Source organism: Mesitornis unicolor, unplaced genomic scaffold (assembly GCF_000695765.1).
Source record: "Mesitornis unicolor isolate BGI_N332 unplaced genomic scaffold, ASM69576v1 scaffold7430, whole genome shotgun sequence".
Classification (NCBI taxonomy): Eukaryota; Metazoa; Chordata; class Aves; order Mesitornithiformes; family Mesitornithidae; genus Mesitornis; species Mesitornis unicolor.
Window position 1 is genome coordinate 15516 of NW_010157512.1, and position 16640 is coordinate 32155.

The 16640-nt window shown below is 39.2% G+C and overlaps 1 protein-coding gene across 1 annotated transcript in view; it reads left to right on the forward strand.

Annotated features, from left to right (window-relative positions):
• LOC104537405 (ethanolaminephosphotransferase 1-like) overlaps positions 1–16640 on the forward strand; it is a 38768-nt gene that overhangs the window by 15001 nt on the left and 7127 nt on the right. The window contains exons 5-6 of the mRNA XM_010180279.1: positions 5579–5687; positions 16340–16388. Coding sequence (XP_010178581.1) covers positions 5579–5687; positions 16340–16388 — 158 coding nt within the window. The remainder of the gene's footprint in view (positions 1–5578; positions 5688–16339; positions 16389–16640) is intronic.

The window sequence follows — 16640 nt, forward strand, 5'->3', positions numbered from 1 at the left end:
CCTCATGAAAAAACACCTCATTATAAACAGAGAAATTTGTGGGACTTATACAGATCACATTTTTCTGTGACTTGATGACTCGTCAGAATTGGTAACCTAATTATGCTAGCTGGGCTGTAATTGGCACTCCAATTAGCTTTGGTTACAGCAGAGAGCCATTTATAGGAAACCGAGGTGTGTAAACTTGAAAAATGTCTGTGATGTGTCTGAGATGCTTGGTCAGAGGGCTGCTATGTCTGTGGATCCAGAATCGAGGAGGAGGCATCTGCAGCAGTGAAAACTCTTCCCATCTCTCCTCCCTCCAGCACAAGGAGTTATCTCCTGCTGACTCCTCCACCATAGCATCTAGACAATTTTTGTACACTTTCAAGTAAGCACAAAACTACAAAAGATATGGGCTGAAGAGAAGGCTAAAAAAGAAACCCTTGCTACATCCTGTGAGAAATCTTGTCACAAGCCCAACCAAAGCAATCTAAAGCCTACAAATTAAGTTTCTTGGAGAAAAAAAAAAAGACAAAGCTTTCCTGAGAAAGGCTGCCTGCCATATGTTAATTTTCACAGATGTCCTCTGGGTTGTTTAAATATCCATTTTTCTCCTGAAAACTTTAATATTCCCCTAATGAAGTACTCCCCTAATCCTGCTGTTGCTTTCATAAGCCACTACAGTTGAGTTCATAGTAGAGGAAAAAAATATTCATTTTTCCTTAATATGTTGTAGGGATACCTCTGCTTACATCTGTGCTGCCTTAAGCATAACAGAGAAGTACCCTTTATATTCTTAAATAAAAGTTAAAAGTGAAAAGAAGAGCTATGTGAGAGCTAGAGTGGCCCAGCTCCTTCACCTCAGTCTCCCCAGCCAAAAAGGCAAGCTGGAAAAAGCACAAAAACCACAAAGTACCAAGTGTGAAAAGCAACAGGCAGCTCTCTGGCCCTGCCCTAGCCCTGTAAGGAGGGGATAACCAGAAATCCTATATACAGTCCTGCCTGCAAGCATGGATGCTTGCACCATAAGCCCCAGGTTTTTTGTTTGAGATGCTTTCCCAGCTGGTTCTGCCCAATGGCTTTGAATGGTCCCATCTGAGCCCTCAGAGAGAGTACACTGTCTGCCTTGAAACTCTGAATAAATGGAGTATATGGCACAGGTAGCAACTGAAACATTGTAGAAATTACTTTACTCCTTCCTTTTAGTCAAAACAGGGGAAGGGGTTGTTTGGGTTTTTTTTAAATGCCATATACCAGTTTTTCTTTTGAGAAGCAGTTTTACAAACTCATGCTGAAATATGTTTCATATGACCTTTTCCTGGGCAGTACTGTAGCGGCCAGTTTTTCAGGAACTGGCAGGGAAATCCTAAGCAATGCAAGTACAGATCACGTCTTTAAAAAACCTCTGTCTCTTCTGAAGGGGCAAAAAAAAGTCTCTATTAAAAAGAAAAATTAAGACACAACTGTGCCGTTCTTTGGTCATGTTATCACGATTCAGAATCTTTTTTATTTTAGTTAAGATATTAACTTCAGGAGTTTTTCTGAATTGAAGTGGCTGTGGAAAGCATAGCTTCTCTTGTGAAGAAATAATATTGGTTATTATTTAGTTCCAAAGGCAGGAGTGCACTGGAACTGAAATAAAAGAACGGGCAGCAGTGTGGATGTGGTGCTGGCCAGGCTGTGGAGTCTGATCCAGCTGCCTCCTGGCACAGCTGAAAACCGAACTCGATGCTTGATTGCCTGAGGAAAACCTCATGGTGTGTCCATATGAAACTTAAACAGAAGAACCTGCGGTGCACAGGCTCCTCCTGCAGCGGATGCTTCATTCTTAACCTCTCGATTTTGATTCTACTCAAACCTTTTTTGTGGTTAATTTATCTGCCACGTTTACCTATCACATACTGCATGTCTAAATGCAATATGACCTTTTAAAGACATATAAAAGCTATTTTTATAGGCAAATTTTTCCACCTTTATTTATTGAAAGAAAAATTACTTAGAAAAAAAAATAAAATGCGTAAATTACACATCATGCTAAAGCTAACTCCTGTTGAAATAACTTGTAGGGAATCATTAGTTCTTACTTTTTTAGGCAAGTGTCACATTTATTTTCAGAGGAAAGATGTAACCTTCTATTTTAAAGGACTTTGCTCTCTAGATGTTCAGTTTGAGCACTGTGTTCATGGAAAATATTTCAACACATGAACAATTAATGCTATTGGAATATGCTAGTGAAAATGAATATCACAGTAAAATTAATGTATTTTTTTGTGGAATCATAAAGAATTTAAAAGCATAGTCAGGATATTTTTTTTAAAAGATGAGAATATGTTTGATTTTTTTTTTCCGTGTAGTACATCATACAGCATACTCAATGCACCTGTGTGTAAACAGAAATAGTAAATCAGCAGGGAGAAAAAAAATGAATGTACACACACACACAAAACCTACTTACACTTGCAGTAATGAAAAGACATGAATGAGCTGGTGATTTTTTAAAAATCAAGTGTTTTAATGAACAGTTAAAATGCTAGAAGCCAGGAAAATTTGGAGGACTTATACTGCCTTCTGGTTATATAGGATTTTCCCAGTGCCACATTAAAGAAAATATATTCTCATTTTACAGAGGGACAAATGTGACTACATTGCTGTGATTTACAAAATTGTGACAAGATAAGGAGCCACTGCTCAGAAGACAGCTGTCCTGCTGTTCAGCCATATCAAAGGGCCTACAAATTAACGCCATATATATCCAGATTTTTGTCTACCTAAGTACTCCTCCTCCTCATAGATAAGGCCTTGGCAAGCCAAAAATTTTCCTAGTCAGATGCTGCAGTGAGTTGGAATCCAAGATTGTATACATCTGACAATAGCTTGCTATATAGTCCTTAGTTGTGATATTTAATTTGGACTTCTCAATTTATAAAAGGTTGCAATTAACTTTACTTACTAAAGACTGCATTTCTGTCTGAAAAGTACTAAAGCTGATTGGTGCCAGAGAGATGAGTAAAAAACCTGCCCATCTTTTCTTAAGTAGAATTATTCAGCTGCACTTAGGAACACTGCTTCACCATTACTTATTTATTTATTTATTTGTTTATTTTACGAGCAGTCCCTTTAAAAACAGTTTATAGAGGTGATTAACATGCTTAGCTTTTGCCTGATAATTTTGACAGTCTTCTTTTTTTGCTAATATAGCATAGATCAAAGGACACAGGCATTTTCTTATCCTTCAGCTTTCTAAAGGAGGTCTTTGAAACTGCCTCAGTGAAGTTTAAGTTACAAGTCCTTAAAAATCAACATACCAAAATTTGAAGCCAAGGAGTGTTTTTTCATACACTACATCTGTTAAGTAAGAGGCAATCTCAACCTGTGAGTGCTGTCCCACCAAATCCCAGGGCAGGGGGTTGCACTGATGCTCCCGTTCTAGAAGTATGCTGACATCTGACAGTGCTACTCAGGACTGCACTGCCAAAAGCATTGACCATAATAACAGATAATACTGGAGTCCCTCTTTCATCACTTGCCAAAAATGTTTGTTCAGAATTCAACATGTGAGGGTAAATTCAGACTCCATCAAAGCCAGATGGAGTTTTCCCATTAACTTTGATGGGGCTGGGAGTCCGCCCATTATGTCTTATGGATAACATAATGCAATTTCTTCAGAAAGCCAAATGTTAGCTCTGTTGTAGTCCATTGCAAAACCCTTCATTTAGACCAAAATTTGACTCTCTTTTCAGTGGCCCAAGACTTAACTTTTGTACTAGTGCCTTCTTTTCTCCATTGCAGGTCTGTTGTGCTGCTGCTTCTTGCAGAGGCAATTCAGACATCCAATTCTGCAATGTCCCATTCAAGCAAAACTCTTTAATAAAAAGTTACATACTGATAGGACAAGAACCTTGAATTTAAATTGGAGGAGTAAGTGAAGTCAAATATAGTGATATCGAGGTGTAATGAGGAGTTTAATAGACATCAGTGTTCTGCTGTTCATCTGTGATCTTAAACAGCCTGTTACCTAGATAAAAAAAGATTTATCTTTAAAAAAAGTTTATCTTTAAATTAAAGCAATTGATTTAAATGAGAAGACTGGTGGACTTGGTAGTGTTAGGTTTACAGCTGGACTTGATGATCTTAAAGGTCTTTTCCAACCTGAATTATTCTATGATTCTATGAAATGGGTTTGTTGAAGTAAAAAATGAATTAAAAACGCAGTGGTAAGCTGTAATAGTAAAACATTAGCATTTTAAAAAAACTAAATGAAAAATAGTCAAATTTATCATACAAGTAAAGCTGGAAAATATTTGTCATCTTGGAGGAAGGAGGTGTATTGAACGGAAAAAAAAGTTACTGAATGTTACCTGGGAATAGATATACGAATATGCAGTCTTTCAAATAGCATTATCATTAACATCGTGCTTGTAATTTAGACCTAAAGTAAATCTTTGCAATTAATTCTTAATCCAAGTCTAGAATAGTTCAGGAGGTTGAGACATGGAGCATGAAACATATAGCCCTTTGTGAGTCCTATAGTAAAAACTAAACAGCTGAGAACAAAATAGCCTGGAGAAAGAGTGGGGCAGCAGTGGTGGGGCAGGATTTGCACCATCTGGGTGCTGGCAGCAGAAGGGGCTGCCAGGGGTGGGTGGCCTGGGCTAAGCCAGGGAATGGGTTTCAAGGGAGAGCAGGGTCCCTTGAGTAGGTGGGACCAAGGGTTTGGGAACAGCTGTATCACATTGAGTACTGCATTTGCATGGTGCACACCTAAAATGGTAAAACTTCATCAGTTTGCTCCAGAAATTGTAGGCAATGCTGCTACAGGTGATAAAATGGATGTGAAAGGTATTGCTGTAGGAGCTATAGGGTTCTGTTGCTTTAAGGTTTGTGGCCTCAGCTGCATCACAAAATGAATTCTGAGGAGAGAGTAGAAACTGCATTTGCCTCTCTACTGAAACTGGTGGCACTTCAGTGAGTGATTCATGGGTCATGTATGAGTCTTTTCACTCCTAATGACGTTTGACTACATGTTTCTTTTTGTGTCCCATAATTATGTTATCTGCCAAACAAATTACAAATCAGGGAAGATTTCAGCTCCCTCCCCTCCTTTTTATTTCTTTGCATTCAATTGAGGTTTTTTACTATTTCAGGTGAGCTTATATTTTTTTCTGCCTCTCAGTTATTCTGATATGATCAGTTCAGGGGCTTGAGCTGCAAAAATAAGCACATTGCTAATTTGAAAGTCTGTATGCAAATACAAGAAAGTGCATTTGCAGGGGTAGACCGGGTATTAAGAAGGGATTTAGAAATCAGGTGTTTTGAAAAGGTGGGTCAGTAATACCACATGCAAACAGATGCCACATTAGCAAGGAAATTGCTTGCTTACTGTATTTCATATATTTAAAATAATTTTGTTGGTGACCCTGGAAGCTGCTTCACTGCTTAGAAGGAATTATTTTGGGATGGCAGCATAAGGTCCTGTAAAGTGGAGACAGGAGGAAAATAGCAGATTTTATTACTTTTGCATTTGTACTAAGACGATAAGTAAAATTCTGTGCCTTTAGAAGTAAAAGATTGAAAACACTTTATCCTTTTTCTATAGGTATTAATTGCAGCATATCTGCTCACTGGTGTTGTTGGTGTGGAAGTCTGGCAGAAGCCTTTCCTGTTTGGTTATTATATCACAGACGCATTAGTAATCTTGCTTATAGGTAAGTGTCCAGGTTCATGGAAAACTGTACTGGTTTCTAATTATTTTGATTGGATATTTCTTATATTTCCCTTCATAATTTTTTTGTATGTGTTGACTAGTCCAAAAATACATGAATAGAGCTGATTAAAAGGGCTAATATTAGAAAAAATTTTAGAAGTAAATAATTTTAGAAATATTTTTCCCCACTGTATGACTATCTGTTGCACATAAATAATATAGAAAATGTTCCTTATCTGCATGTGCAGATCAGTGCTGTGTGCTGCCTGGCTCACAAAGTCTCAGGAACTCCTCATGTCACTTGGGTAAAATGTTGCTCACATTTACATGTATTATAAGTTTAGTGTTTTGGCCTGCAGCACACTATGCTCCAAAACATTACAGATAGAAGGAATAAAGGCATTATTTAAATAATCTGAGGAGGCATAACTGTAAATCTTTAAAAAAGCCAGGTGGTTTCTGAGCTCTACTTTAGAGTTACTTTCTGAACAGAACTGATACATTTTTCATACACAGCAGTAGCCGAGTTGCTCATTATTTGATACTGTCAGTGTAGTTTGAAATAAACATTGAACATTTTTCAGCTGCTATGGCTAGACTGAGAACAAGAGCAGTTACATTTTAATGAGTTGAAAACTTAGTTAAAAATGTGTGTATGCGATATGTGTTGTTTGGAATAAATTGTTGAAGAAATTAGGATATAAATCTTAGGGATTTTTCATGACCATACAACTTATGAGAAGAGGGCACCAAAAAAGTGTTTTGGCACAGACATTTTAGACATAGGGTCCAAGAAACATCTGTAGTCCTTGAGCCATATGGAGGGCTTGGATATAGGTGCTCACCCAATGCTGACTCTTAACTAGGAGCTGTTGGAGTATTTTGGAGGGGATTTTTTAATCTGCTACATTGCCAAGTGCTCTCACCACCCTTTTCCATGGAGAGGTTTTCAGCAGGTGCCATCTCCAGCCTCAGTCATGCTTCCCAGAGTTCCCAGATTGGAAAGGACCCTGCGTTCAGGTTCTAATGAGCAGGGTGTAGAAGGACATGGTTTTGGCAGTCCTCTGTGCTTTACCCAGAGTATAAAACTGACTGTGTGTGATCAAGATTGTACAGTCTTTTTTTGTCATTTATGTTAGCCCTGTTTTGTGCACTTGGAGGAAAAGAGAGAAAGAAAAGAAAGAAAGAAAGAAAGAAAGAAAGAAAGAAAGAAAGAAAGAAAGAGAAAGGAAGGAAGGAAGGAAGGAAGGAAGGAAGGAAGGGGAAAAATATAGTGCTTGCATTTTCGGTAGTCAACGAATGATTCCGGTTGCCGGAAGTGTAGCTACAAAATGCCCTCTGGTGGCTGGCAGGGCATTGAGGGATAAGGAGTGATTTGTGCTCTCCAAGGAGCACCACAAATCTGGGAGAGGTGTATGCTGTCTCCCGCAGAAGCAGCAAGTTAGACCTGCGTTGGGGTTAGGTCCAACCAGCATGGGCCAGTCCATTAAACACGCTCAATGATTCCGGTTGCCGGAAGTGTAGCTACAAAATGCCCTCTGGTGGCTGGCAGGGCATTGAGGGATAAGGAGTGATTTGTGCTCTCCAAGGAGCACCACAAATCTGGGAGAGGTGTATGCTGTCTCCCGCAGAAGCAGCAAGTTAGACCTGCGTTGGGGTTAGGTCCAACCAGCATGGGCCAGTCCATTAAACACGCTCTTCCTGTGCTACACACATCGCTGCTTTTGTTCCTGTCATGAAGGCACAGGACAGCCTGTTCTGGGAGTGCACTTGTGGCTTCCCTTGTGCTTGGGAAGCCATGGATGAAGGTTTAATTCAAACTGTTCAACAACATTAGGTCGGTTTCTGGTAGGGAAGCATATAAATGTCATCAAATCTGCAGAAGTGAGCATCCTTTTTCATACACTACAAAAACCAGCTGCAAAGCAAGGTTTGATGGACTATTCCATTAGTGTTAGAAAGAAGCACTGCTTCTGTCTCATACAGTACACTTGCATGAATGGAGCTGTGAGCAGAGAATTGAGTATTTCTTCCATCATTGTCCCAAGCAGAGTAGGTGTAAGTAAAAGGTAAAACATTTATTTAAAAACATTATCTCTCACACACTGTCTGCAATGCCATTAACAGGCAACATTTGCAGCTTCATTATAGTTAAATATGGATTTAAAATACTCAAGAAATTATCTTGGTTGACTCTATATTACAAAATTATCACAGTGCTTACTAAATCTCCTAAAACCAGACATTAAATATTAAAAAGTTAAAATATTAAAAAATTAAATATTGTTCCACTGAGGATCACGCTGATCCAGAAAGCAGTGCCATTTCACCACAGGTTTGAATCTCAGCTCAGCAACAGTGATTAAAGTGGTTATCGCTGGATAACCTGTGTGCAGTGACTATGGGTATTTAAAGTTTCTAGAAGCTTGCAGTAAATTGCAGGACCCCACTGTGAATGAAGAAAAAGTATCAGTCTAACCTACACCAGGGGCTGAGCCGCCAGGAAGATGAAATTATTCTCTCCCTTAGAGAGTATGCAGCAAGTGTGTCTTGCTCAACCAGAACCATTTATATCAGAGAGGCCGCTCTCCGGCATGCTCAGCTAAATGCCTTTGTGGCTAGTTAAAAACCAAAGCGATGTAGTGGGCCTCTGATGCTTTTTACGAGTTAGTTTCCCAGGACCCCACGAGGAGCCATTAAACCATAACTGTCTGTCCTTAACCATCTGATGGCATTTAGTAGTCACTTGTGGTCCTAACAACGGACCTGTAGCTGCTCCACCAATATTTGGCAGAGGTTTTGCATGTCACTTCATGCTTTTACTGTTCTGTACACAACAGGAGTTCAACTGCTAAGCCATCGCTTCTCCAAGAACAGCTGGGCTTTAGCTAGTACCTTCTGTAGCGGGAGGAAATCCAAATGAGATGCACAGGAATGGAGTTTTTCTGATGTCTTTCCTGGAGTTTCTGGGAAGAAAAAAAAAGAATAGCCCACGTATAACCTAAGGATGAACTCTGCAAAAGCACCTCCTCAGAGGAAGCTGTGGTTTCACCAGGTGACACTCACTCACTGAAAAGAATGGAATTTTTATCAGGTGCCAGAACACACAAAGATATACATAAAAGTGGAGCAGTACTGGTGTTTAGATTAGATGTTTTAGAAAAGCCTCCCAAGAGAGAGCTTTATGTATGTCCCTGGGAACTGTCTAGCACACTGTGAACACCTGTAGGACAGCCACGTCTCGGGCTGCTGAGCAGTGACCTTGGAGGACTTCCCTGTGAAGCACAGAAACTTCTGCATGGTATTTTATGGGAATTTTTCAGCCACCCTGCAAACAGAAACCCATGATTTTCACAGGCAGTGAATGCAGTTCCAAAACACACACCTAGCTGGACACCAAACAAATGGAGAAGGCCATTCTCCTGTTTCCAGGTTGTCTTGTCCCGGCTGCTAGGCAGAAATGCGTTTTCTCTCCTAGCAGGAAAGCAGCCAGACCCTTTTCTAAAGCTATGAGCCTGTGTGCTCAGCTGGAACTAATTACTTCTGCTGTCGGCAAGGCTCCTGCGGATGACACTCCAAAAGCTCTCTGGGATTTAACCACAATTGTCCCAGAGCATTATCTGGCTAACTAGGGTCCCTTCAAAGGGCAGCGCTGGGGTGAGAGCTATCATTTATTTTTGCCCCTTCAGGGCATCCTGAATGCCTAGCATTCCCTGTCACTGTGCTATCAGGTTGAGAGCAATATAAAATATTTACAATAGGCATTTTAAAACAGTTGGTTCCCCACATAAAGTCTAGTACCACAAATGATGCTATAGACTCCATGAGAAGATTTCCAGTGACAGGTAAACATCAGTAGTTCAGGGAACAGCATTACTAACTGATGATGGTTTCTGTCTCACATTGGAATTAAATTACCTGTAATAGATGCATGTTCTGAACAAAGCATTTCCCATTCTTGGAACATTCTTACTTGCTCTCTGTGAGACAGATTTTTATAATGTCTAATAAAATTTGAGTTCAGGCTGCAGTCCTCTCCTCACTGGAGACATTTATATGTCTGTTTTCCTCTACCTGACTATTCATTTCCATTCAACATACTGGAAATTTGTTTCAGTCTATTAAATTTGTTCAGAATTGACCAGAGGGCTCAGAAGTTATGGTGGGATGCACACAAACAAGGAAAATGTTATCATCAGTGTTGATTTCTTAGCCAGGTTGTAAAAATTACTTATAGATGCACAGCATTCCCACTCCTCCTCAGTATTAATTGCAACCATAAGAATAGGTTTTGTGGTTAAAGGACCACTAAAGCATGGAGTGGGTATGTTGTATTTCATCAGTGCCTGGCACCTGGGGCAGACAGTTCTGTACTCCAGACATGGCAGCACATTTGAGTCCACTCTATCTGGTCAACTGCGCCCAGATCTGACTACTGAAGCCTGTGGCAAAGCTGAGACAAATTTTCAAAGTGCAGGTTTGAACATGAGAAGTGAATGGAGTACTAACAGCTGTCAGAGATCTGAAACTTGAACTTTCTTTTAGAGGTGAAGCCAGAGCATTCAGAATTTTTTCCTACAATGTGTATTGGATTGGGTTCTGTGCTGACTTTTGCAAAGTGTGTGTTCCTTGAGGTTCACTCCTTCTCTGAGCTACTTAAGTCTATAAAACATGGAGCAAATAACATGAATGAAAACATAAGAGCAGCAGCAGACTAACGATGAGACCAAGCCGCAGCATTTGAAATATGCCAAGTATTCAAATTCTGTCATAGTGGGAAAGCAGTTACACATCTAAAACAGTGCCTTCTCCTTACACTGTGTCCTATGTCCTATACCCTAGGTATCAAAGGAGGACACAGAATTCTTTGCAGTGGTTAATTATACAGCAGCCTGCCCTTCTTTCAGTGTCAGAAAATGTTTAGGAGGCCATGGTCGAATTATAAATTGTTTCTGCCTCATACAGATATGTCATTCTGTAGTGATTTCCTATAGTTTCCATTGCAAAGTGGCTGATGGTGCTGCCTTACTGATGGATAGTTGAATGATTAATCGTTAAGTGTTATGTTTTCAAAATGTTATCACTCCGACAGGCTTTGACTAGCCTTGTCTGAAAAGTGTGGTTGACATGAGTTGGCTTCTACGTGTCTGTCACCAATTTAACATTTATTAAAGCATTGTTGTGACAGATTGTACAAGAGTTTGTTGAAGTAAAGGGTGTGAAATACTCACCTGTCACTCGTGATATGTATAAAAAGCAGTTGAGTTTGTGTTTGGAGTAACTTACCTGAACCAGTCAGCACAATAACCCAGAAACCAGAGTGCTGAAGGTTGGAGGCAGAGCCGTGTCATGGGGTACTTACTACAAGTGGGAGTGGGTTTGGTGGTGTTAGGTGTGAGGGGTCATTTAGCTGCAGGTGGGAGCCCCAGAAGAAAGTCAATCAAGGGAGCTCACCTGGCGAAGCTCTCCTGGAAGCCAGCCTGGGCTTTTCAAATAAAGGCACCGTTTCTCTGGTGCTCAATTCTTGCTGTGCCCAGAAAAAGAGTGATGTGGATGTGCTGTGTGAACAGGACAACATCAAAGAAGCATCTACATCCACAAACTAGTTTCTCAGTCTGTGCTTAATCCTTGCAAATGCTAATAGTCAGCTTAAAGCTTGGTTCAAGAAAGACAAATGCAGTGTGTACTTCCTTAGACACTGAAAATAAGCTGTAAAATCAACAGGCGTGATAAATGCATTCCTTTACAATCTTTATACTCAAGAAGTGTCTTAGATGCTAAACATCCAAAATATACATCAACTTTGTGCATGAAGACAGTGCTTATGTTTACACTGTGCTCTTCATCCCTGTAAAATAATTTCACACTGTGTAGATCTGTTTGGATGTATTTTTCATTCGTCCTTACATTGCTTAATGTATTCAGATTTACAGGCTCAATTAAGTCTGAAAATTACATACTCATTTTCCAGGCTTTTTTTTTTCCAATTACTAAGTGGTTCTAAGTTTCCCATTTTATATAATGATAAAAAATAGTTTTATAGTTAGTGGACAGCTCAATATGCAATTATCTGTTTGCTCAATCAATTAAAAGAGCTGTCTTCTCAAGACATGCCTGAGAAAAATCACGCTGTTCCATAAAAAGCTGCTGTTCCAGTTACAAGTGCTTCTAAATGTTCACCTTTTGCTGAAACATGCTTCAAGGCACCAATCAGTGTGCTAAACATTCAGTGTGTTAAGATACTTTCATGTGTCTAGCTGCTCTAAATGTGGAAGACATTTGAAAAAAAACATGGAAAAAGAATTTAAAGATTTTCCCAAGATCAGATTGAGGCCTAAATATTTTTAATCTTATTTTTTAGGTCTGGTGGCTAAGAAACTTCCCATTTCCTTAAAGCAAGCATTGACTATGGTGAATTATTAACACAGAGATGATAGAAAGACCAAACCGTGTACTGAAAGAGGCCATGTGGAGGAGTAGGCAATTGAAGAATAAGAGAGGAGGGTGATAGTATTTCATTTGTAGGGTGCAATACAACAACTGCCTACTGTTAAAAATTTGATTTTCACTGAGCTCAACTTCTGCACTTTGCCCAGAAGAAGGCTTACGCAGACCTCTTCACTGCCTCCCAAATGGGAGGAATGCTCTGGGGAGTCTTTTTTGAGAGGAGCACAGCAGGGACGGAAGGATACTTTCCTGAACAAATTCCCCCAGTTTCCAGTACTGTGTTCAGCTAAAATGGCATCCCTGTATTGCACTGTCTCATTTTTGATCTTTTATCTATCAGGAAGAGCCAATTCGCATAAAATAATGTTTCAGTTATTTTCTTAGGATGTTCACTTGTCCGGAACTTACCAATAAGCATGATTTATGATAACAAAGGTGTGGAGAAGATAAACAGCTAACATAAACATTGTCCTTCTTTTGTAGCCGTATAATTTGTTTAAAAATAGTGCTTTAGGTGTCTTGTCTACCTACTTAGTTGCTTCGTTATTTAGTGGTGTTTACAGTCTGTGAAGTTCGGTGTATTCAGGAACCCGGCTACCTGTGATAGGCTTTTTAGCTTTGAAAAGCAGCGTGGGGCACTTCTCTTGGTTACTGAAATAGCATTTCCAGGAGTGACATTCACGTCAGCAGTTTGTTTTGGGCTGTAGCCTCTCTTTCTCTATAATGAGCAAGTCTCTATTTTACAGAAATGCCTACATTAACTTGGGTACAGCAGCCACACTAAGTAACAGCAAGGTGTCACAGAAACATAACCTGGCTGTCTGCAGGTCTTCAGTAGTCTTTAAGTTTAATTATGTACAATAAGTTGCCCTCATATATAAATAAACTTAAATATATTCCTGTTAGTCTAGACTAACACAGAGGACAAATGTACCATAGCATCCATCACATCCTAGATTTTTTTTGGTGGTGTTTGTTTGTTTGTTTTTAATTCACTCAGCAATGTCATGCAACATCTTGCTCTTTTGGACTTGAATTTGAAAGCACCAAATCAAATTTAAAGTTGTCTCTAGAATTGCTGGGAATTATCTTTTTTATCCCTTTTACACACATGTGCATATATGTATATGCATATATGTATATATGCACATGTCTCTGTGTGTGTGTGTGTGTGTAAGTAACTGTGTGTTTATGTATAGATAGTTTTGGAAAACAAGATAATGCCTTTATTTCTAACATGTCTCTAATCCTGAATTCCTGAATGTATTGCTTTTTTTTTTTAATATGGACAAAATAATTCCTGATAAAGGGCTTTACAAATGCTTATTTCTCTGAAAAGACAGTCAAGATAGTGCAAGGCAGAGGACTGACCATAGGATTGTACCTAAATCCAAGGATTTGGGCTTGATACCTTCAGCTTAACGTGACACAAGAATTCCCTGTGTGTATCTGTGCCACCCATCTGTGCTTTAGTATTTCTGCCTTTAATACAGGCCTGTGTTCTTACAGTTGAGTCTCAGAATTTAAATCAGCTGGAAAATGGGGGGAAGTATTAAAAGGGAAATTAAAAAACAGTGCATGAGCAGTTACACGTCCAATAAACACTTGATAAAGTCTGTTTTCTGTAATGTGTTAAAAATGCCTAATACACTAAACTTGGGGTTTAAAATTATTTTAAAATAAAATATGCACTTTTAGGACATTTAAAAGAAAAAAAAAGCTGCATGATCATCATCATCATCATTATCATGATCATCATTTGGGCAGTGCCTGCATGGCTGGGCGCCAGAGCCAGCAGTGGGATTGCTTTCCAGGCTGCAGCTTTTGTTCCCCAGACCAGCGGGGAATGGCAGCGATGCGGAAGCAGCAGTTTAGCTCCTGGGCACAAAGGGATCTTTAATGCCAATTAAAAAGCAGACTTAATGAGTACCAAAAGCAGTCCCCAAGCCAGGCCTCCTTAGCTAAAAAAAGATGGGAAAGCAACACGTTGTAGGAAATGGAATTTTGAAGATCCCGTAAGAAACAGGGGAACACCCTTTGCTTTCCCTACCGCATCCTCAGCTCTTGCTCTGCTACAAGGGAAGCCGTGTAAAAATACAGAGCAGTAACTGGTGTAACTGCCCCAGTCTGAAAGTGGCTTTTAGCTGACTGGGGGATTGTTTGTGGTCAGCGTGTTATTTCTAACTAAAATGACACTTCATAAAAATAACAAATTGTTGGCAACCATGGCTCTTTGAATTCTATTTCTAGTTGTAGTCTCTATTTCTGTTCCTCTCGGTTGCTTTTCTCCTAACAAATCAAACTTCAGGATTGCAGCAGGAAATTTAGATTTAACCTCAAGAGTCAATGTTTTGTCTCATGTCTGCTCTAATGTGATACAGATGTTGAAACTGCTGTACGTAACTCAAGATTTTATTGAACTAGCCCTCCCTGCCTAATAGAAAACATAGCTAACCGGAGTGCACATTAAACACAGATCATTCTGAAGGCACTAAGCTTGCGAATTTTAGAAATGTATTTACAGAATACTTGGAGTATTACTTCAATTGCACATCCTTCATCTGTTTGGTACAGAGTTCCTGCCATGGTAAAGAAGCAAAGTTCTTTATCTTACTTGTTTTATAAAGCAAAAACCAAGAAATAAAAATGTAAAAATGCAATACCTGAAATTATTTATAGGCTGGGTAATATTTTTTTCCAATTCTTTGTTTATTCCTCATTAAAAGATAACCAGAAAGACTGGGGAGAGATATTATCTCCTGCATCCCTTTTTACTTCTTCTGTTTTCCAACAATCCTGATCTCCACTATTGCTGCTTTTTAAAGTTTTCCTTCTCTTGAGTTGCCACTCTGGCCAGAGTGTGCTTGGATATGTCTTTGATGAGGACTGAATGGTAAACACTGACATTTCTGGAGAGTCTGCTATGCCACATTAGCCCCAGCACAAAGTCATCTGAAATCAGTTCTTTCCTCTGTTCATTCTTATTTTTCCTGATTTCTAATAATGAAATTAACGTTTGCTCTTTTTATGTGCAAACAGTACACTGTGTTTCTCAAATTAGATTTTTTAAGGTAAAAGCAGAATGTTTACAACATCAGAAGGCTTTTCTTGTCCATAACAACGTAGAAATTATCTATTAATTTAGTGCACAAAAACCAGTCCTTATGCCTTATATTATGAAAGCTGGGCAGAAATGTGCTACCCAGAGCAATATCCAAGCAGCAAACAGACCAGGGAAAAGGCCTTGATACACAAAGTGGGGGGAAAAAACAAACCAAACCCAAAGAGCTCTGCAGAGAAACACAGAGAAAATGGGTGTCACAGATTAAAAAAGGTTTACATATATTTTCACTGGTTAGGCTAACTAATACTGTGGCTTTTTCATTTAAAGCTTGAACTCCCACTTCTTGCTGGAGGTCTTCTTTGGCCCGTGGGTGGACCAATGCATTTTGGATGTGGGTGTTAGATGGGGCAGAACTGGGACTGCAGGCAGCTCTAGGGCTGCTGTGTTGGTAACATCAAGAGCAATGCAGAGAGACACAGCGCTGGCAAAGGCCAATCCCTTGTCCTTTGTGGATTAAAGCTGAGCTCCAGAAAGGTCACAGCTGTATTAAAAAATATAGTAAAAAAGCTTGCTCGTTCAAATGGTGGCTAGATGACAAAAATTAATTAATTTCAGCCATTTTATCAGCAAGGCAGATCGGTAGTTGAACCTAGGTATATTGAACTATAAACCTGTTATTTTCCCAGTAATGTGGGCAGCACTGTTTGAGGTTAATTGTCTTTATATATTCCACTGGGAAGCTTTTGGTGTCAGACTTGGGTTTTTTTTCTACATAAACAGAGAGCAGCTTATGCAAAATGGGGCCATGATCTTTCTTGGGCCCAGCAGAGGAACCTGTTTGACAGATAACAGATCCTATCTAATAGCTACATCAGAATTTTTAAAAATCTTCTAGGTCTTGTCATTCATTACACACGAAAAATCTGTATCAGCAACTATTTCTAGCAGCTAACTTTTGGAAAAATAAGGAAGGTTTTATTATTGCCTAAAGCCTCCAACCTCAGTTCATATCCTGTAATGAATACAGGAATACCGAGTCATTTTAAAATAGCACACTAGCTCTGTTATCATATGAGAAAACTCTGAGCTCATGAATGTAGCATGACTGTAAATCATGACATAGGAATCTTTTTCTCTTCCAGGCTTCAGTTTATTTCTTTCATTTCCACAGACACTATACAACATTCACAGGTAAGTTAATTAACATTAAGTTCAATTCCTTTCCATTTAGTTCTGTATATTTAATGGTATCCTTCTGTGAAAAATAAATGTAATGCTTGAAGTAACGTAGCTTCTTTTAGCCAGATGCTGTCCTGATAATGTAGTAAGAGGTTTTTCTGGTCAATGTTGAGAATCTGACTGGTTTCTTTTCCATGTTTATATCTCCTCTCCTTTTCCTTTCACTTGCCATTCTGCAGACAGTCTCACACTGGTCCTGCACAG